The sequence below is a fragment of the Oryzias melastigma genome, linkage group LG1 (genome assembly GCF_002922805.2).
Source record: "Oryzias melastigma strain HK-1 linkage group LG1, ASM292280v2, whole genome shotgun sequence".
Taxonomy (NCBI): Eukaryota; Metazoa; Chordata; class Actinopteri; order Beloniformes; family Adrianichthyidae; genus Oryzias; species Oryzias melastigma.
Window position 1 is genome coordinate 23090927 of NC_050512.1, and position 23672 is coordinate 23114598.

Consider the following 23672-nt stretch of genomic DNA (forward strand, 5'->3'; position numbering starts at 1 on the left):
CATTTATTACATTGTGTGTTTACTTCTTGATCTCTTGTTAGGCTGGTCTCGTGTTTCCTTTGCTTCCCCTAGTGGCAGAATGCCACATTGCGGTCATTTCTTTAACTCACCACAAAAATTGGCCAGAACAGGGGTGTCCAAAGTCAGGCCTCGAGGGCTTGCCTATAGCTGGTTTTCCAGAAATCCTGCCTTATCTGTTGCTGATTACCTGGATCAGGTGTGTTGGGCCAATAGGAGCTCTAATGGCAGGTTTGTTGGAAAATATAAGTATAATATATAAATATGTAAGCCCTAGAAATTTGCCTTTTTAAAAATTTTAACAGCCTTGTATTTTTTTCTCTTCATGACTGGGGTGGATTAAACCATCTAGCAGGCCGGATGTGGGCCGGATGTTTGACACCCCTGGTCTAAAACCTTTGGAATTTGGCTGAAAATAGTAAGTGATAAAAATGATACTCAGGGGAAAGAAACTCTAAAATTCCTAAGCTTTAAGTTCTTACATTATTAGGTTTCCAAATGAAAAATCTGAAAGTAGATTTAAAACCCCTCGCTCTTTTATGGGGTCCAGATGACCCCACCCTTATATTGATGCGTGATCCCTCCTATGACGAAGGTGGACAGGATTTTATGTCTGCCACGGTCTTGTGGAGTCCACTTGACACCACTTTTAATGTAAACATGCCTAGGATAGCACAAAGGTTACAAAAGAGTTCTGTAAAAGTCTAAAATAAGGTTGCTGATAATGTGGAATATTCAGCAAAACCATCCCTGCCTGATAGTAACCATAAACTTTTCTCAAAGAATACAAATATAAGTATTTTTCCTAATTAATTTTCTTAATTATATTTTGGAGGAAAAACAATACAAATATATGCTGCTCAGGTTCTCATAAGGACAGACAAAGTAGACCAGATCAAGTCTAGTTCTGAGGTCTTTACACTGTCTCCAGACAGTACATGAACAAAGTCTTTGTGTCTGATCAGAGCATCCCTTCATCGCCACAGTCATAAAAGGCTTCTTACCACTGTGTAGATGGCTGAATAGAAGCTGAGCGCAGCGTCTTTAGAGGGGAAGGATTTGCGGGCGGACAACACCAGGAAGGGGTTTCCTGTACAGGCACGGTGTTCTGTGATGTACTGCAGAGGAGACTGACAGCCCAGGGCTGTGTAATTGGGCTTGCAGGCGGAAAGGAAGTGAGGCGTCTGGTTTCCTGTCACCACCTGGCCGGCATTGGCGAAGATGGTGGTAGTGAAGAGACCAAAGGAGTAGACACCTGAATAATAAAACAAAAAAAGAGGGATAAAGATAAGTGAATCTGTCTTTCGTTTAAGAGTCACAAACAGAAGTTTTTTTGGTTTGCATCTGTTCCTGCAGCATGTCACGTTCACTCTACTGAGCAAAGATGTTTGAATTAGATCAAAGTGCTACAGTAAAGCCAGACGGTAAATGTTTGAGAAGGCCTTTTTTCAGTCATCCGAACACGGTTGCCTTTATTCCACACTACAAAAGTGTAGGAGCGGGTTCACACTCTTTGTTGGTGTACCATCCACCAACGAAAGAAAGATAGAAGACGCAGTTCCTTTTTAACACTTCTATAGAACTGTTGGGCAAACTTTGTAAATATATTTAGGGGAGTTTGCAGTTTTGTATAAGTTGTGGCCGTTGGTAAGGCATTTAGAAGTGTTGTGGGTTCAGAGGATTCTGTTCTTGTGGCACAATCAGCTGCCACACCACATGCTAACCACACCAACCAATCCACGTGCCCAGATCTCTCAGAGAGGTGAATATTCTGAAATATGGACACCCTTTGTGGGGCAAAAATACAATCTACTGAGTTCCTGAATGCAGTTTTAGCATATGGTGCAGACACTGGACCGTCGCGAACCTATTGTAGCGCATGTAGCTACAGGCTTGGTCCGAAATGTCAATCCAAGCTTTTTCTTTCACAGCTCTATTCTGAAATATAAAACACTCGGTGTCAAATAATTTCAGCCAGTCACAAACACTTTTCAAAGGGTTGGAACTTCCGTGTTTTAGAAAGGATCACTAACAAACCCAAGGTCCTGATTGGTCAAAGTTCATCGCTTTTGTGATTTAACAGTCAAAAGGTTCAACTGGTTGAACTTCCAGTGTGCGATCAATGAACGCCAGTTTAGAACGTACAGCCCGTGACTGGACTTAAAAGCTTGTGTTGCATGAGCACGACAGTTCTAGACGTGGGTTGGCGTACATTTACACCGATTTTTCATTGAAAGTGCCCCCTTGGGATGAAAGTGAATTTAGCTTTAGAGATATGGGTATAGTGGCTACACGGTCTCATGCAATCAGCTGGCCACTACTTACATTACTGCAGAACCAGAATCTCAAATGACGCCGTCGAACGTCTGATCGTGTCAGTACAGCGACGCAACATTAGCTGCGTTTTCATGTGCAAAATGTCCTGAACGGTTTAAAGATCGGATTAGAATAGAACTGTGTACATGGCCCTGAAAAACTTTATCACATTGCAACAAACGTTTACATGCGCCACTCTTTCGATCAGAACAAATCATTTTGATACGCACAGAACTTTTCATTATACTGGAAATGGCCGTAGAAGAAGAAATGGTGAGTTCTGTTGTAAACAAACAAAGATGCAGCTTTGAGTGAGATGATCTTTTGGGCGTGCTTTTATTATTTATATTTTGAAGTGATTTTTTGCTTCTTATTGTCTAAATTTGTATGATCAATACTTTATTCTTGGCCGCACGGACCCAGAGGAAGAGTTGGAGTTCAGACATTTCGCCTTGGATGCAGTTAAAATCCATGCGGATAATCTTGTAGGAATAGCAAGTTTGTTGAAGTTAGAAAGATATTCACAGATTCACACTTCAGGGCTCAATAGCTCTTCATCAGCCTTTCTTTAGTCTGCACATGATTGGTAACACAAATTCACATGATTGTTTGCACAGTTTCTGAGGACTGTTCGGAGCGTGGAGCGGCATTTCCGCCAGCTCACATCATCCCAAAGCCGGTCAAAGACACAGTCCTCCCGGGAGACAGTTTTCCCAAGTCCGGTAGGGGAGTCCGAGCCCCTGAAATGCAAATCCCTTTCTGTGTGAACGCAGCTTTAAACATATCTCCAACTAAGGCAAAACGGTCAAAGCTGTCATAGAGAGTAAGTGTGTTCCTCAGATTAGACTTTACACTACATCCTGGTAATATAAGGGAAAACCAGCCCTTGTTTTGTTTAGTCTGGGATGGTATAAAAAATGGTAAAATAAAAATGTTTTATCCCTGCTGTGATAAAAGTGGCATCCCTACCCAAACATTGGCGGATGAAAATAGGTGACCAGAGAGTTAATAATGAAGGCCTGGTGAGATCTGAGGCAACCGTACCTCGTACCACACTGTAAACTCCCCCCTCCATGACTAAGAACTGATGCTGTTGTTCTGAGAGTTACTTGAAAGCCGAGGAAGCTCCCATTTGAAGGATTTGACTGACCTAGAAAACGTACAATCCTTCGAAGGAGAGGATTGAAGTAGCAGCAGTCTGCGGTCACGATGGTCTTCTCCTGCGCTCCCTCCGTCTTCACGAAGAAACTGGTCACTTCTCCTATCAGGATCTAGGACACAAAAAAAGAAAAAAACTAAACAAAGGGCGACACTGTTGAAAACATTACTGCGAGCGAGAATTTTTTGCCAGTTCAAATTAGTACACAGCAAAATAATTTATGAGCGTTCCTCCCTCGTGCGCGCGCTGATTAAAATTTCACCCGTATTTTTTTTTTTTTTACGAAATGCAAACACAAGCACCTTCAGTAATCAGAGGGGATTTGTTTCCACATTTCACACATTTTTCATCTCATTTTGAAAGACTGTTTCCTTCAGAGCGACAATTGAGCTTCAGGTTTGCAGCTTATTATTGTTGCTATTAACCCCAAAATAACATAGTTACAGCTCAGCCTGATCACTTTTTATGACCCCACATATTTCTACTATTACTGCCTTAATACATTTTTAATTTCAAGAGCTTCCAGCCAACGTGTCTGGCAGCCTTTTCAAAGGGGCTTAAAGTCCAGTCAGCACGGCCCTGATTCCCTCTGACAGAGGGAATACATTGATGAAACATCATTCTACACATTCCCAGACACTATTATGAAATTTGTCTGATCTGAGGAAGCACTGCTAAGATGTAGGTTACATGCTCATGCACTATGCATGGCACAGATCGAGCGGCGGAGGACGATGCTAATGCAGCAGAGCTCCTAGCCCTCAGAGTGACAGATGAAGGCTTCTCTGGCACTGATGGGCTGCTGATGCTACAAACTATAAGCCTCGATTGAAGGTTCATGGAGAGCTGTGGGCATGTGTGTCAGAGCAAATGATGTCTTTGGTGAGGATGGCATGACTTCAGTGCTGCGACGCTGAGGTCTGGGTGTGACACTGAGAGGTGGGTTTCGAGAGATCTCATTAACTGAGAAGATGACTGTCGCTTTTTTTGCAGAATAATAATAATTTGTAATTTTTTGAAAAGGAGCCCTGTTGTTGCAGGTTGCTCTGGGCAAAACTAAGGTAATTTTTCCTAATGACAAGCTTGCTTTTGCTTGTGCATACTTGTATGAAAGATTTATATAAAAACTAGAAGTTTAACAATATATCTTAACAACTATTTGATTCATATCATAATTTGTGGTTGATGATATGCTTCATAACCAAAATTGGTTCGTTTTAAGCCAAAGTGGTGGCACTATTTTCATTATAGGAAAATAAACCTACCACGCCTAAATCCAAATTTCCAATATCGATTATAGATGTGTCAAATCTTGAGATGATTTTATAATAGTACAGGTCGATTCGATTCTGCCTCAGACAGATGGATCTGATTGGATCCTATATAAATTAATTAATCGATTAAATTGATAAATCGTGACACTCGCAATAAAAAAAAGAAATATATATATTTCTTCTTGATGTCAGATCTGATTTTTCAGTCTTTAACCTTGAGCGCAACAGAAGGGCCAAACAATTCTAAGTTAATAAAAAACTTTCTTAATTATAACTTTTTATTTGTTTATTCTTGTTCCCCAAAATCTTTCATAACAGTGCTATGAATCAAAAAATTGTAGAGAGGAACTTATAGATAGAAAGGTAATAAGACAGCAAAAATGAAAATAATGGGACATAATATTTTATCAATACATATACAGTATATTTGTGTGTATTAAAGCTCCACTTCAATCATCTTTTCATCCATTTTCAGTGTTCCCAGTGGTCTTTGCATTTTGATTATCCTGTTTTTAGCCCAAAAAAAACTGTAGTTTTCTTGAACATAGCTTAATAGAGGCAGTATTTTATTAGAAATTTGTCTTAGTTGTGGGCGGGACTGTGGGCGTAGAGCAACTCTGCTCCCACTTTCTCCTGATTCACAAGGATTTAAATAAAGAAACACTCAAAAATCCAATGTTGAGCTTCATTTTCCTTATATACTGTATGTCCTCCATCATGAGAAAAATATCACAAGAACATGTTTAAATAAAACACAATTTTCCTCAGATTGGGTCTTTAAATGTTTCCATTTTTAGGTTTCGTCCTGAAGAACAGCTGGAAAAAGTTCTACGTTATGTTGTAGCAACTTCAAGATAAGAATGTGTGCCGAGTCGAATTTAACACATGAAATCTGCTAAAGCTCAGCAAACGTTTCTGAGAAATGAGATGAAGGATAAGGGGGGAAAATTTCATCGGCTCAGTGCAAAGACAGATAAGGCTCAGGCAGCAAGTCTTATCTCAGAACCCCTCAGTTTTATCCTCATTTTTCCTTATTTGTCATTACACTGAATTTAATGCAAAGATGTAAACTGTCGTCCTTGAAGCTGGTGCAGAAACCCCTTTTTTAAAGTTGACAAACCAGAAACCAAAGTTTTGTATGTTTAGTTACCTCAGTGTGTCTTTGGTGAAAATAACTCCAGATTCAACCAAAAGAAATCTGTAAAATGACTTTGGGAATGATTAGAAGGAGCTTTGAGGTTTGCTGCATGCTGTGCTTGATTGGAAGCTTTTAGAGAAGTGAAGCTGCAGAGAGCGGTTGACCAACATAACCCACTCTGTTCAAAAAAGAACAGCCGTATAATCATGACAAGCACAAACATTTGTTTGGCACTGCAGAGCTCTAAATTATATAGTCATTTTAGAGTGATTCACAACACTTTTCAAGATTTTTGGGTATTTTAAAATCAAGGGTCAAAGTAAGTTTAACTCTGAAAGGGAAGGTACAGATGAAGATGTAAATGCAGTTAAATGCCTATTTTCTTTTCTACTTGTGATCAGATTAGATTAGATTAGATTAGATTAGATTAGATTAGAAATGGTTTATATCAAACAATTAACAGAAGTTTACATCTTTAAAAAATCATGTCAAACGCAGAAGAATTACCCATCAAACTCTAGATTGCTTAAAAAAAACATTAGAACTTGTTAAAATAAATATAAAAAGATTCAAAACTTAAAAAAAGGAAACCTGACAAGATGAAAAATATCAGTAACAACTTACAACACTATTTGCACTGGGAAGGCCTTTAAAAATATGTTTTAAACAAATACATATATATATATATATATATATTTTTCTTACAGTTTTTACTTTCAATTTCTATTTAGATGTGGTGTCTTTTTATTTTTTATTTTCTACATTCTTGCTCTGGAATTTGAAAGGACAGAAATGTTTTCTGTGTGTTCAAAATATTTTGGCAATAAAGAGATCTTGAAATGTTAAAAGACAGAAAAAAGGTACGAAACAAAATTATTAAAATTCAACAGATCGTATATTTTTGTCTATTTTAGTAAGAGTTTGAAAATGGAAATCTGTAATGATCAGTTAATGAGTAAAAGTCACTTTAAGTTCCACTCCAGTCATTTTTTAGTAGTTTGTCTGCTCCTGATTCACGATAAATTAGAAAAAGAATACTCATAAACTGTTTTATTCTTAAATGTCATTATATATGTCCTCCACCATGAAAAAAACACAACAAAAACATGTTAAAAACACAATTTTCTTCAGAGTAAGTCTTTAAAAATAAAGAATCTCTGCATTTTCTTGCATGTTATTGTGTCGACTTTGTGTGTAAACTGGACTCTAGTGTGATTGCAGCTTCTTTGTTGCTGTCTTGCACATGATAATTATCCGAATCCCTAACTGTGCTTACAAATTAGACAAATCCTCAACCACACGACACTGCCACAGAGCCATTTGAAATTGGTCAGTCCATTGTGAATCGCAATTTGAGAAAGTTTCCCCAAACGCAGGACTCTGAAAGAGCTGCCTGAAAGAGGAAAAACTCCCTGCAGGGAAGCAGGATGTGCAATCAGCATGACGGCTGAGGCCACAGATGTAATCTGTCATCTGATGGTGTGAAGCATGATCACATGCATACGCACAAACCAAAACTTCTTAATTACACTTTTGCTTGGGGGGAAACAAATGGACTTTCTATTTTTGAAGCCTTTTTTTTGCCTAATTATTAAAGATAAGTTTTTGCAGTTTTAAAAACCTCATACTTAATCGTTAAAAAACGTATGTTGGAGTTTTTGTTAGAAGTTACAATGATGATTTAAAGTAATAGTTTTCTGAAAAAAAGTAATATATCTCTAAGTGATTCTATTTTTATGTTTCAGTTTTGACATGTGTTAATCATTTTACTGAAAAATGCAGATAAACTGAAGCTCTGGAGAAACTCCTTCATCCCTTCATCGCTGCTCTTTGGCTTTAAAGATAATGAGAATCGGAATCAGATTGTCATTGTGACATGTTTACATGCACAAACTAAAGTTTTTTGCAGTCGCATGTTCAGGAAGAAAATTAAAGTTAAACATAAAAGTTAACATAGAAGTTTGACCATAAAAGCATAAAAAGGTAAAAGTAATAACACAAAGTAACATTTAAAATCAATTTATTGCACACAAAAAATAAAAAATCAAGTTTGTTTTTTAGTCTTTTTTACTAACAATATCAGTAAACCGGTTTGTAGTCCTGGTTATTTTCTTTTAGATAAGTGTCAAGTTTTGCCATTTACATTTAACTTTTTAACGTGCCAGACAACAGAGAAAATAATGGTTAACAGTGGTTTATTATTAGAATTAGCTTTAAGCTCAGATTTGAAATACATTTGGATTGTTCATCACCAGTGTTATCATGTTTATATTCAATAGCAAAAGGAGAAAAATTACAAAATTACAAAAAGTGTCATGTTTGTAAATCTGGTGCAGCAGGAGAAACTTTGTTAGGGATTTTATTTTGAAGGGAACTCGTGTATTCAGTCAACAGGAAAAGAAGCTAAAATCGTGAAAAAGATTGCAAAACTTTTTTTATCCACTTATTGTAAATATTTAAATGTGACATGTTATTAATAAATGTCCACAAAAACATAAAAAAGTGGATTTCTTTCTGTTTTTTTTTTTTTTTTTTGAAACCGTGAGGTTGAAATTTGTGGTTCTTGCTAGGTTTAAGTCAGGTTTAAGTCTGTAGTTGCTAGATTTGACACTTTAGGTGTTTCCTTACTTTACACTACTGTTGTTTTTTCCACGGTGAACTTCCTGTTTCTGTTCTTTACTTGAACCTTTCAGTTTTACAGGGCCATAGCACTTTTTTGGCCCACGTGGCTCTTTTAGCATCAAAGTTTGCAGACTTCTGTTCTAAAGGAGAAAAATACACACAGATATAGTGGATTTATAGTGGATAAAATTTCAATTGAGATCCTAATATGTGATCATAAGTGTTCTGTAAGTTGAAATTCTATATTGCCATGCAAACTTACATTTTAAGCTGCTGTGTAATTATTCCAAACTTGCTTCTTTATCGTTTTTTGCACTGATTATGCCTTTATTTGTTTATTCTTTTGGTTGCTTGTAGTTTTTTTTAGTTTATTTGACTCTGTTGGATCGTTTCTGTTCATTCACAGCAGCTGTGGGCTTGTAATTATCGCAGCTGTTTCTGCATCAGTTCATTAGTCGTCTCACTGAAAGTAAGAGCGTGGTTTGGAATAGTCTCCTCGTAAGATCATCTTTTTTTTTTTCTTTCTTTCATCTTTTTGATTTTCTCTACGGGTTCTGACATACTTTTTAAAGTTTTGTCATATTAGAGGTTTTTACTGTCAAGTTTCAGCTAATTTATGGAATTATTTTACTAATATGTGGTGTTTCAACAATTGGCTCCTCAAATTAATTTGATAAAAGTTCCTGAATTTGTTAATCATAATTTAATTTACAGATTTTTCTTAATTTAACTAGCATTTTCTTTCTTCTCAGTTTAGTCTCTTTATTATTATTATTTATTTTTTATTTCTTTATTTATTTTTTAGTTAATTTAATTTTACTCATTGACTGTTTTCTCTAAATATAACAGTGAATCTTTTAAAGGATCCGTCTTTTTACTGTATAAAATTGCCTATATGTCCTTTGATGTTCACAGCACAACGTTGCAAACGTTCAATAAAACCTCTGGTGGAAGGCATTTCTGTTAAAGTGTTGGTGGTAAATTTAGTGTGAGGCTTCCTGAGGACAGTTTGCAGAAAATAAATAATTCTTGAGAAAGATTATGCATTTCATGCAATGTTAATGCTCAAAAACTTTTCCTTTTAGAAGATTATGCAGCATTTTTGCTTCACACCCTACAGATCTGTCTGCAGTCTAAAATCCATAGACGTTATGAATTATGAAACGATACATTTGTACTTAAAAATGGTTAAATAAATGGGGAAAAAAGAAAAAGAATTGCATGCATACAATGTTTTTTTGCATTGCCTTTTATCATTTTAGGTAGCAATGACAGGTTACAAAACTTAACATGAAAAAGTTTCTAAATTGCAGTTTTTTTCTTTAAAACTCTCACTGTGATGAAGACGCATCACATCATCATAAAATTCTCATTTTTATCTTCTGTAATTTTTTTTCAAGCTGAGTTTCTCTATCATAACATTTGCTCCTGCGTGACAACAATAGATTGTTCTATTCTTTGCAGCAGTGCATAACAAAATGTTCAGTTTTATGACTAATTATTTTAATGCAGACATCACTATAAAAGCTGCTTCCTGCTGCTCCTCAGAACATCAATTGAAACCCACATAAATAGGATTATTTTTCTGCTTAACTGTTTCCATTCTGACAGAGATCAAGTATTCTGTTGAAACAGGGATCATATATGTTTAAAAATAAAAAAAAAACTATAGTAATTTTACATAATGAATTTAAGAAAATATGAAAAATCAACTTTAAAGATCATTTAAAAATATTCAAATTGGACTCAGCTACTCTCTAAAAATGCGCTTCTTTGGAACAGAAGGATATTTAGAAAATAAAATAAAGAAGATAAAACACGTTAATGCTCCTGGAGTGACACATTTTCTAATCATCATCATCCCACTCAGTGATCTGCTGCTGAATCTATTTGTAACCTGACTGAAGAGCATCTCTGCCAAACGTTTGAAGCACAATTTGTGTTCTTGTATGACACAGCTCACGCACCGTTTTAGAACTTCAACTGAAGCATGAAAAGCTAAAAACCGAGTAGTTCACGACAATTGACCACCATCCCTCACCAGTCCTGCTGTTTAAGGAAAGACTATTCACTTTCTTTGATGACATGTTGACTCCTCCATCTTCAAAAAGAGACAAAATTATTATGTATGTATGTATGTACATGCACTGCACTGGAGACGGGGTTAGGGAGCAAAAAGGCAACTCTTCAGTCTTGTGAGTTCAACCTCTGATCTCTGACAGGAAAACATGTTCAGTTAAAGGACGTTCAGGGAAGCAGGTGACTCTTTCATGAGGCAACGACAGCTCTTCTCGTAGGCCAAGAGTTTACCCTCGAGCTTTATCCCAGATCTCACTGGTGTGAAGCTTCGCTTTACCAGATCTCGGAGTGTTAACCTCAAAAGAATCACACATAAAAGTGAAAACAGAAGACAATTGTTATGACCCGGAGTGTCAAAAAAAACACCACAACTTTCTAAAAAAAATCTTTAAAAAAATGCAACAAAAGTTTTTTTTTTTGGTCTTTAAGTCGCTTTGGAGTATAAGTCACAGGCAAAAATATAAATCATACTTTTGGAAGACATTTATTTAACAAAATATTTAACTAAGATTTCATCTTAAAAGGCTAATCATAGCGGAATAGACAACAATAACAGACTATAATATACGTTTTCCCTCATTTCGCTTCATGAAACAGAAGTAATCCAGCATATTAGTGCAACATATGAACAATTATTAAGTCAACCATAGTTTAAAATACATGCCGACAAGTCACTTTATATCACTTCCAATCACAAAATCTGCTGAATTCTTTATTTTCTGTTTCGGTTTGAGACTCATGCTGCATTCATACAGGCCACATGTGGTGCGTTCAAGAACAATTGTACGCAGTTTAATGAACGCACATCCAGCCTGTGCTGTTTACGCCAGACCAGCGCCAGACAAGCAGTTAGCGGCAGGAAGTGGATTCTTCTTTGTTTGGTTTCCTGCCGTTCACTAGTGCTAATCTGTCACCTACAGTTGGTACAGACTGTGTGCAGGCAAAGCGGTGCAAATCCCATAAATATTGCTCTGGGATTTTTGTTTTCACAGCTCTGTTTCTTTAAATGTCTGTCTTGGTGTAATATTAATCAGACGAAGTACGAACAACCACAACCGGACTTGTAGAAACACACGATCACAAGCGTTCTGGACGCGGAAGCCTGAAATTCTGGTCTACATGCGTTTGGATAGACTTTTTATTGAGAGTCCATGCAGCCGTGTACCTTAAGCGGTCCTGCTTCTTCTGTGTTGCTGTCAGTAGCCAATTGAATTCAATTTTATTTACAGAAGCAGAATGTCGGTCTTAAAATATAAACAATAGCTGATTGCTAAACTAAACAGATTAAAAACAACTGGTTATCCCTGACCTCAGACCCTCATCAGCCAAAACTGATATACACACCACAGTGCGCTCTAGTGGTTGTTGCTACTTTTTTTTTTTATTATATATGTTGCACCCATTGACTGTATCAGTAGGAACTGGACTGAGCCACCCCTCCCTTTTCTTGTTCCAGGTAGGATGTAGCTGCAGGTTGCAAGACGGCCAAAGTCCCATAGACTTCCATTGAGAAACAGACCGTTATTTCTCAGTCATTTTTTTAGAAAAACTATTCTTGCTCTGATGCTCTCTTCTTAGCACGTTCTTTCTAATCCTGATTTTTTTCAAAGATTTTTTTCTCTTTATTACAAGTTATTCAAGTCATAAACTGACCAATCAGATGCCTCACTAAAAGCATGTGGCTCCCTGTGGACCCGCCTCGATCGCTTCATTGACAGATTTCCCGGCCTGCTTTCAGTGGGAGGGGTGATGCCTTTGAACAAGCTGGAACACACTCACTCATGATTGGCACCAGGAGTTCCTTTAACTCAGCGCAACTCAGACTAATTGCTGATGAGGGGCGGCAATTGGTTGCAGTATGGCGGTTGACGTATCGGGAAGTGACGGCGAAGGCTCAACGCTTGCATGTCCAGTTCCTACTTATACAGTCAATGGTCACACCCGAGTTTGAGTTGCACCCTGGCCAAACTATGCAAAAAAAAGGTGACTTATATTGTGAAAAATACAATAATTATAAACAGGTCCAGCTGAGAATAAAGTATTATTTCAGTTTTTTTTTTAATCATTCATCTTGCAGTTCTTTCAAAAACAGTGATGCATGGCTGTAACTTGAAGAAAATGTGTGTATAAGTGCTATAAAAGTCTAATGTTGTCACCATGCAGTGCGAGTAGTACAAATGATGCAGATGCAGCTCATGAAGCCAGTTTGACGTCACCGTTTATAAAAAGCTTTATGGGAAGGGTAGAAATGAATGCAAGTGTAGCTGCTCTGGCTATTGCAGATGTCCTGAGAAACATCATGTTAAAAAATGTTAATTCAGTCAAATCAATAAAGGTGATGTTGTTTCACACGGTCTATGTATTTACAGTCTAATGTTCATTTTTGGTGAAGATTTTGGTCATATGTCAGAAACGTGCTGTAATGCTGTTTGTGGTTTTAGTAAAAAGGAAAGCATTGAGAATTTCCATTATAGTCCCTTTAAAGTACAATAAATCACATGACATCTGTTGACACTGGAAGCTAAAGCACTCTACTTTAAACACACACACTGGCGCACATACACGGACAGCATCCTCATGCTGGAGGTGGTAACCATGACGATGAAACTGCTTCAGCATCTCCCACACTCTCTCCATCCCTCTCCTCTCCTCTGTCTCACACTGCTTTTATTCTGTTTTTCAGGGCAGCTTTTCCCAGCTCTTGGTGAAAAGAGAAACTAGGTTATCAGAAATGTCTTTTTTTTTCTACTTTTCTCTCAATATTTTTTTTGACTCAGTATCTGAAATCCTTTTCTCACAGTTCACATCCTGTTATTTTCAGTCAGGTTGTGCTGAGCTATGACCTCAATAAAGTTCTCTTCATTTCTTTCCGTGTCTCTTTGCATTTTCCACAAGTCCATCGCTCTCTGTCCTTATCCTACTTATGCACCATTTGTCAAAATCTCCTCCTCCTTAAGTCTTTGCCCATATGTCGTATTACTTTCCACCCATTTCCTCAGTGTGGGAGGAGACCTCTCTAACACAGCTCGAGTGCGTTGCAGGATTAAGGTTCTCATCTACCAGTAAGAACGTGTCTTAAAGCCTGTCACAGTGGGAACAGAGAGATGGTCAGCAATATCAACATGAGGCTACATACCCTGCTGTCTCCCTCTCTCAGACCTCAACCCAGTGTTATTGGCAGTGACAGGATAAAGCTGTGATTATCCCCTATTATCCCTGCTTCTCTTTTCACTGCTCCGTCTCATAAGCATCATACCCATTAACACGCTGATCTGCCCGGATGCCTTTCTATCAACCTTTTTCTGCTTTTCTGGATGGAGAAATAGAGAGACGAATGAGCGGACAGACGAGTTATGATGAACACATTTCAAAGTATTCTCATGGTACACCAGTTTGGTAGTGTCGACAGGGCAACAGGATTGCTATATCTGCCACTCAAACTACTGTCAGTGTTTAGGCATGGCTAGCACAAACACACTTGGGGTGGATTTTTACCCCTATTGCCCTCGAGATGTGTTGCTTTCGCCACAGCTCTGTCCCATTCTCAAAACCTGTAGCTCCTGTTTGTTTTTTATTTGACAGAGACATTGTGCAAAAACATTAAAGATGCTTTACACCAGATTATAGCCAAAGCTAGTTTCTGTCTGTATTCTCTGAAAAGGTGAAAATAAATGTAAACGTAATTCAAATATTCACACATACATTAAACATTTCCACCATCTACTGAATACATGATAAAATGATATATTCTAACCCCAACTATATCACTGCTTACAGTAACAACGAGTTGCACGATAAAAAATGAAATAAAATTATACAATTAAATTTCACTCAGACTGTATTATGCTATTTACAATTAAAGCTAAAATTCCTGCTTTTCCAATAGTTTCAGACTCTTGTTAGTTTGTTCCATTCTTTGATGGCGAAGACCGAGCTTCCTTTAGTCAACCTGCTGTCCTTGAAGTCCTGGCTGTTTGCTAAGAACAGAGCTGGACGTATTTTGTCAACAGGGGGAGGCGCCATATTGTTTAAGATTTTTTTCTTTAAAGTAATTGCATATTCATATCGATAATTAAATTGTCAAAGTTTAGCATGCTATGTTTTGGAAGTATTGGACAATGGTGGGATCTCAGCAGTTTCTTATTCAGTACTTTAACCGCTTTCTAATACAGCGATTTTAAAGCTCTTGTTGTTGTCTCGCGCGCTTGAGACCAGAAATAACTAATGTGGGAAAGAATCATTGCATCTAGATAGACTTTTGCACTGTGAGCTTGTTTCCAATGTGTGTCTAAAAACAAGCAAATTGTATTTTATAGTATTAAGCACCTTTTTAAACATTTTTTTAAACTTAAATTTGAATCCAGAGCAACTCCTAAATATTTAAATTCCTCTACCTCAGATGGTACTCATGGGTCAGATGGACCCAACCAGCTTACTGTAGATCCTAAAATCCCATTTTAGCATCAAAGCCTTTAGGTGGAATAAGTGATGCAGAAAGGATGGTTAGTCTAGAAGAAGCCCCGCTACGGACTGATGACCTTTACAGGGTGGCTGCCTTTGCCTAACAGTAGCTGGGATAGTCTCTGGTAGCCCTGTGACCCCAAAAGGGATTAAGTAGACATGGATGGACGGATGAATGAACAACAAAAAAACTCATATTAACAGTTTAAAGAGGTGATCTATTCTTTATTGTGCAGCCATTGAAAACATCTAATGGGGAGATCAAATAAGGTCCCAACCATACGCATAAAGGTAATGCAATATTTAGTTAAAATTAAAAAAACAAGTATAGTTTTCTAGAACTCAAACACAATTTAAATCTCAATTTTCTTTATATATTTCCTCTATCATCTAAGAAATGCTAAAAACATTAAAAACAAGATCGTTTTCTAACAGAGTGGGTTCTAAAATGTGTATTCATTAAACAAGAAGCCAATTTTTACATGGACTGACCTGTGCAACAAAGTCTTAGAACACAAATAGAGCAGAATGCAGATTTTGATGCAAAAGTCAATATCAACACCTGATATTTTGAATAAAAATACCCCGCTAAATACTTTTTTTTTTTCTTCAAATGATGCTATGGGTGTTTCTGAATTGTACATTGCTGCAAAGTTATTCATTTATGTTTACCTTCAAACTATCTGGCCAAGAAATAAATTTTACTTTGAAATAATTGAAGACAACAAGTTAAACAACAGGCTTTAGGTAGTCTAATAAAAATATGTTTCATGGCTGAATGTTTTCTTGGTGCTTTGTTGGACTTAAGATGACAAAAAAAAATAAAAATAATAAAAATAAAGAGATTTCTAGAAGGGATTTTACTTGGATTAGGAACAAATATGGAATAAAAAAAACATCACAGAAAGATGTGAATTACGCTCAAGTCAAATAAATAAATAAATAAAGACACAACTAAAGCAAACTTACACTAATAGCTCTAAAAATATCCAAAATAATTACAGGGAATTTCAGACAACAACACAAGAAAGTCTATGAACACAATGACTCGAACTAGAAAAGATCTTCTGATTCTATCTTGGCATTTTTGTGGTGCAGTTGTGTTTGTTTCTTTAAACAATTTGGGAGCCATGTAATGAGCCTCGCTTCATGAACACAAATAAAATGATTTGGTTAAAAAAAGGAAATGTGATAAGTTAATGATTTGAGTTCCCAGACCAGAATCCCCTCTGGCTTCCTCCTCTGTCCTGCTACAGAACGTTCATGGAGAAATGTCATCCCCTCACAGCCCTTCATTTGCCTGAGAAAATGATGGCGTTTCAGCCTGACAATCTTTTCTGCGGCTCCCCTTTGTCCTCTGGAATCTGTAATTATTCATCTCTACAAAGCTCAACTCTGTGCAAACTTTTGATCAATTTGCATATAGAGATTTCTGGTGGGTGCATTATTCTGCACACAGTCTTCAGGCAGTTGTGACGAGACACAAATTATAACTGCAAATGTCAGAAGAATAAGACATAAAAATGAGTGAGTTAAAACCCGTTATGATGTATAAAGACACTCTTTGGCATGTGTGCAGGGCCGTGTGATTAAGCATCATATACAACCCTGTGTGCATTTCTGTCTTTTGTAATGCTCGTCAGAGATGACGCCTCTGATTACAATCACAAAGGAAGGTAAATTTAGAGTAGAGAAAGGCGTTAAATGAGAACAGGAAAAGCCTGGATTTTCTCAGAAACATAATTTGTTAAAATCAGCATAACAATGAGCTGTCAGGGAGCACCATGGCGGCCTTTTATACACAAGAACTCAGCTGTCGCTGCAGGGATCGCCTGCCACCCACAAACCTGCATCGGTCTGCACCTGTGCTGAGGGCTCACTCTAAAGCTGGTTTCCACAGCTTCAGAAGGCTTTTACTGAGAGACAAAGGTGCAGCTAGATTCAGTTTAGTTACATGTTTCTGCAGAAATTGTGTTTTGTTTTTCATGTCCAAGCAGGAGAATGAAAGCCGGAAAGTTATTTAATTCAACAAGTGGGTTTACATGCACACCCAACATCCCATCTCTAAGGATTTGATGTGTATAACTCCTGTCTGTTAAGTTCAGTTCTGGTTTTATGGCTTCCTCCTAGTAACAGCCAGTTTACTATAGGAAGGGCTCACTTAGAAATGTTCTTATTTTAAGCCCATTTTTTTCAATCAAAACTTTAAGCTTATCAGAAATACACTGTTAATGCTGTTAATGATTAAAAATGTACTATTCTAGCTGCAAATGTCTGGGTTTTGCTGAGTTATCTACATAGGTGACCAGAGTTCCATTTCAGCAGTGTTTTAAGGTACAATGTGTTTTCTCATTGTGTCAGAAGGCTAACAAATGATTAGAAAACCCTATTGCAACCATGTTAGCACAGCTGAAAACAGTTTGGCTGCCTAAAGAAGCTGTAAAAATGACCAAACTTTGAGTAGGTTGAGTATCTGGAGTATCACGTTTGTGGGGTTGATTACATTGTCAAAATGGATGAAAAACAAGAGAAGTTTCATGTGAAATTTGACAATCTATTGTTGTTCCAAGAAATGAAGACTATTCCATGAGAAAAATTGCCAAGAAACTGAATATTGTGGGGATAACTCTCTTTAGAGAACAGCACAAACAGGCTCTAAACAGTAGAAAAAGGAGGCCCTGGTCCAAAACTGAGCAAGAAGAGAAGTATATTATGCCTCATTTCCACTGACTGGAGTGATGCCAGTCTGGTATTTTGAACCTTTCCATTATAAAATGGACCCATTAAGCCAGCCTGATTTTCTTTTTTTTTTGGTGTCTAGGTCCATGTAAAAATGGAATGGACCAGTTAGGGGGGGCTACTGCTGAAGCCAAGGGGGGAAAAATGAGTTTCTGGAGGACTTTATTGAATAGTAGTCACAAAATGCCTGTGTCAACATCTACAGTGAGCAACTTGCTGGCCTAAAGGCCAGAGTGGTAAAGAAAATGTGATATCTGACTGAGACTGTCTAGCAAAAGAAAACGATTCATATGAGTAAACGAACATAGACATCGGACAGAGGAAGATTGGAAAAAAGTGTCATGGACAAACAAACAAAAACTCTTGTTTCAAGAACTTTCTATCTCGCAAGAAAAAAAATCTTATCAAGAAAGTTTTTTATAGAAAAACATGTCTTAGTGACTTAGATTTTTTTTTCTTATATTAAAATTATCGGTAAGACATTGGCTGATTTTATACATATATATATATATATATATATATATATATATATATATATATATATATATATATATATATATATATATATATATATATACACATTACTATAATGCTTTTTTGACTTGAAGTGCACCGCTCCAGAGTCTACCTGAAAACTCCCCAATGACAGCTCTCCGAGTCAGCTCTGATACGCTGCAACTAAGAAGCCAGGAGCAGAGCAGGAGCATGACAGTCATCTAACTGACCAGCTCTATTGTTGGCATTGTACTCACATCCAGGAGCTCAGATGAGAGCCTAACAATACAGTTAAAATCTTTGGAGATAAAAGCTGTTTTCTACATTTTTATGAATTTCCTTTACATTTAACACTTAAGGAACCAAATGTACACCAATTACATATTATTTTATCCATAGTAAGTAGTGATGTGTTGTAAAGCTGAAGTTAATGGAATAAAAGCCTGAAGTTTAAAATTACATAACGGCTAAACCAAAGTTCAAGTTTTTCTTTAATGCTATTCATTTTACAAGAATTGTGCAGAAATTGAAATATTGAGAACTGTTAAAGTTAACTACAGACTTTAGTATTCAATTTGAGATTCAATAATTTCTCAATAAAGTTATTTTTTTTAAAAAAAAGCTTTTCCTTGCAGATCCTGAAATCTGATCAGAGACAAAAAAATCTATTTTGTTTAAATGCACAGCTTTTCATTAAATATAATTTTTTTTTCAACCGAATGTTGTTGCAATAGTTTGACCAACTCCAGATAGTTTTATTCTTAGCCTGGTCTGTTAATGTCCCATGTGTTAGGCTTTTAGTTTGAAATAAAAACATTCTGAAAGCAAAAGTAACATTTTCAGACCAAGAAAGTCTGAAAAACTTGTTTTCATTGAGCATGAAATGCATTTTCTTTAAAGTCACATTTGTATTTGTATTTGTTTTGTTTTTTTCACATTCCAGTTGTGAGAGTGGACCAAACTACCAGGACAACATCACACACTTGGATAAAAGTAAGTCTGACAGTTTTTCAACTTTTATTTTTGTTTCTTTCACTTCCAAGACACTTTTACTAAGAAGAACCTATAGCCGCAGACAAGATGGCGCCTAGCATGATCAGCCAGAAATGGAAATTCTACGCTAACTTTAACCCAAACTTGTTCAGAATTGTAGAAAAAACTTTTATTAGAGCTTAAGACTGAAAAAATAGAACTGTCAGGGTTGCCAGTTTAATTAAAGTTTTTTTTAAGCGAAATGGAGGGACTTGTGCTTTTGGACATCAGTGTCTTCATCCAGGTCTTCTTGCTTTTTCCTACTTTTCTTAGCTTTCAGACTTAATATGAACCTGTTCCAGCTTTTATCTGCCCAGTGTCTGCTCTGGGCTCTAACCCTTTTCATCCTTTCTCATGGAGGGATTTTTAAAAATATGATCGATTCCTTGAAAGCACAAAGTGGTGATGTCCCTCATCTCTAGCGATCTGTCACATCCAGCTGCATTATGCATGGGTGCAGAGCTTCAACAGATACTGTCAAACATCAACAGAATAGCAGGGTTTCATCCGTCTCACTCTCCTAATGCGTCCTCATTTTCTGTCATTTTCAGCTTCACATTCTCCTTTTTTTCTCACTTTCAGGAGGACTCTGAACTCCTTGGTCTTCTTGAAAAGAGCCTTGATTTTTTTCCTCTCACCCCTGAAGGATGGCAGCATTTAGCATACTAAAGATGTCAAAAATAGACCCCCACAATCATAACTTTGAATACTCTGAGCCCAGCATCCTCTTCCCTGTGGCCATGAATGTGTGGTACAATGTGAGTTTCCATCAGCTGTGAGGACTCACACTGGGTCACAGGCTCCTTAAACCCACAATTACAATTTGATCCTCTGATTGGTTGCAGCTAAACTGCATTACCAGACAGGAGGGGCTGTGGCGTGCATAATGTCTACACCGCCCGCCCTCAGACACACTTGGATAAAGGATTAGCAAATGGGTCAAACAGCACTTTGCTCTTCTTCTTCAGCTCGGAGGATGATAATTGGGGTGAGCGCTAAAAAAGTCACCTGCAAAGCATCCGGTGCGCGCATCTTTCACCAACTGTGCCCGAGGCTACACACTGCATTCTGCATGTTTGTGTGCATGAGCTAATGGAATTAGATACAGTTGTGGAGAGTCATAGAGAGTGCCTGTAGCTACTCTGACTGGCGCTCAGATCCACGCTCTGTAGAGCACACACATCAACAAACACGTCTTCACACACAGATGCAGCTTTCAGCGGCGGTGGAGGAGATGTGCAACCATCATCCACCCACTCACTTACCTGCACTGATACACTAAAGCCGGGAGCGCTTATTTCTGCAAGTGCCACACAAGTGCCTCCATTTCACTGACACGTGCATTTCCTTTCTCCTCAGCTTTGTGAACTAATGCAGACATTCATGCATATTGTGACATGTTTAATCAGAATCCTCCCAAAGAGAGGGGACGGTGTCCCAGTATTTTGAAGAAAAGCACAGAGCACACAGGGCTGCTCTTGGAGCTTCAAAAGTATTTTGGAGCTGTGTTTCAGAAAACAGTTTTAGCATAAATGTATTTGTTAGCAAGGGGAAAAAAATAAAGCGTCATCACAAAAAAGAGAACATTTTGTCAAAGTTAACATGGTTATTCTAAGACTTAGAATAAAAAATAGATTTTTCCTTTTTACTGGCACGGTCATGTGACTGTGTGCAGTACATTTTATGTCTGAAATAAAAGAACACTTTAAAAGCTAAAGTTGTTCAATATTTACTGATTTAATTCTTACAGTAGTATCAAGAACTTCCTTTTCGCACTTCTAAACTTATAAAAACTTTCTCAGAAATGTCACATTTCTTGATCTATTAATGTTCTTTATAATATTTTTTTTACTATTTTTTTATCTTATTGTTTTTTAGAACTCACATTAAACATCCATTCAACTATTTTTAGCTTTAACCAGCTGTTTTTTAAACTAAATTGACGTTTTTTATTATTTGCCCACTCCAGTGAAAATTTTTCTTTTTTTTTTGGTGTTTTTAACGTGTTCTTCTGCATTTTTTTCATGTTGGAGGACATGTAAAAATAAAATTAAGCTCAAAATTGCTTCTCTGAGTACTTCTTTATTCAAATTGTTGTGAATCTGGAGCAGTTGGACAAAGTTTATAGGAGTGACGATGGACCTACAATGGTCACAAGCTCTCTGCTCTGCTCCATTCTGATTAGGAGTGTAATGGATGATTAATTAACTGATGAAGGGATTTCTATTCCAACAATCCAACCATCAATCTGTCTGAGGCAATATTTAAATGAATCAAATGAATTGATTGACCTATAGCATAAAAATTGTTTCAATATAAAATAATAAATCTTAAAAAATACCATCTAGATTAAAATTTGGTGGGTTTGCTTAACTATAACATAAAAAACAATCAGGTGTCATCACAGCAGACAACAAGCACGTGATGATCAATCCATCATTACAGTTTGTTGTGTGAAAACACTTTGAATTTTGCAAATAAATGTGACCATATACTGTTTTAATAATGTTCCGTTTGTGTTATTTTGATGTGGAAAAACAACAGTGGGCTGAATGTAATGAAACTAATGTGAATGGATTTGACATTAATTCTTGTTTACTTGTTGTTCAAGAAATCCAAGGAATCTGGAAAGCTTCGCCTGCACTGTTCAGTTCCAGGTATTTATCCCTGAGTCACAATGGTTGAAGTTTTGGCTAAAGATGTCCTGGATCGATTTAAGGTCAGCGAATCAGATCGAATCGGATCAACATTGACTATGGATTGCTGTTTGTCTTGAGCTGTTCATGCTTGTCTGAGTGTTCTGTTTTGTCTCGCTATGTATTTTGGATGTCTAAAGATATTTGTTCTGCAGAGAAACACGTTTTTAAACTCAGTCAGGCCCGATTGTTTTTAATATTTTCCTGTTTAATAAACCAATGAATGAATGAACCGCAAATTATGGTATGAATTGAAACGTTGGTAAAACAATTAATCACACCCCTAATTCTGATAACTCCATTTGCTTAAAAACAGATCCGTGTACGTCTTTGTTTTCCTCGTCTGAGCTGGCATCTGGCTCAGAACTGTACATTTGGATAGATCCAATATTACTTGCCAATTTTCTTGCACTCATAATGTTATGTCGGAGGTGTGAGGGGCTGTAAGGTAGCAGGAGAGAAAGGGATGATGGGAAATGGGGAAGACTTACTCTACTACAACGGTCCTGCCTACAACTCAGATGCAAATTTCTGATGAACTGCTGCCGCTCATAGAAAACGACACATAAACCCAATGCTACAGTTAACACTAACTCTCCAAAAATGGAGGATAAAAGTTGACTCAGCTGTTTTTATGTTCTGATCGACTTAGCACACCTGATCCAAGTTATGAGCTCCAAAAAATGCAGAGATCAGAATTATGTAGCCCCAATTTATGATTTGATTTAATTATTAATTTGAAAATCAGTTGCCTCCCCCAAAAGAAAAAAACAAAAAGCAACACAGACTGGCTTTTATAGTCCCAGCTGAGCAGCTCAAGCATGTTGTTTAAAGTTCTGAGTCAAATTTGAGAGGAAAGCGTTTGAAACTCCTGCCTTTCGCATCATAACAGAGCAGAGACTCATGGGACAGAGGTGGATCTTGTAGCGAGAAAAAAAAAAAAAAAACAGATGCTCTGACTTTTCCAGGAGCAGGTTTCCCCTCTGGGCAGGAAAGAGAGAGAGAAAAGAAAGCTTTCTGTGCAGCTTGTTTTGAGAAAAAAAACAATTTAATGTATTCATGATGAGCTCCAGAAAAAGCAACAAATAAGCACAAGTGCATCTTTTATTATTGTGCTATTATTAAAAGAAATAAAAAACAGATTTTCAAAAAATTAGCAGCAAATTGATTTCCGAACTGGACTTCTTTCACAATTGATGACCTAAGACTTGGTGTATTTGGCGTTCTAAGCATGAGTACCGCCCTAATGTGTGACTCAGAATCAGCCGTGCTACTTAACTGTATGACATCAAAGACGCAACCCCTGTGGCTCAAGAGAGAAGTCATGGAGGCAGAGCTTTGATGGGAATGTGGAGCTGCCTTTCATTATTAATAGTATCCTGCTGTTCAGATGAGAAACTACAGATGCCGTGACGGATATCAGTAAATTCCCGCTCTGCAGCGGGAGTCGGCATGATTAGAAAAAGGATGAGGAAAATGCCTGAAAAATTAGAGCTGTCAAAACTGAATGAACGCACTTAATGCACTAATTTACGCTTCTCACAATTCGGTTGAAATGCTGAATAATTAAACCCCCTTTTTTTCCTTATTCTCATGTGTGACAGATATAGTAAAGCTCTGTTTATTAAACTCTTTAGAGGCGA

The 23672-nt window shown here is 37.1% G+C and overlaps 1 protein-coding gene across 2 annotated transcripts in view; it reads right to left on the reverse strand.

Moving 5' to 3' along the window:
* The window catches only part of plppr2b (phospholipid phosphatase related 2b), a 58724-nt gene that overhangs the window by 11815 nt on the left and 23237 nt on the right, over positions 1-23672 (reverse strand). For both annotated transcript variants that reach the window (XM_024290108.2, XM_024290109.2), the window contains exons 4-5: positions 3485-3605; positions 1023-1273 (exon numbers count right to left, since the gene is read on the reverse strand). In XM_024290108.2, coding sequence (XP_024145876.1) covers positions 1023-1273; positions 3485-3605 — 372 coding nt within the window. The remainder of the gene's footprint in view (positions 1-1022; positions 1274-3484; positions 3606-23672) is intronic.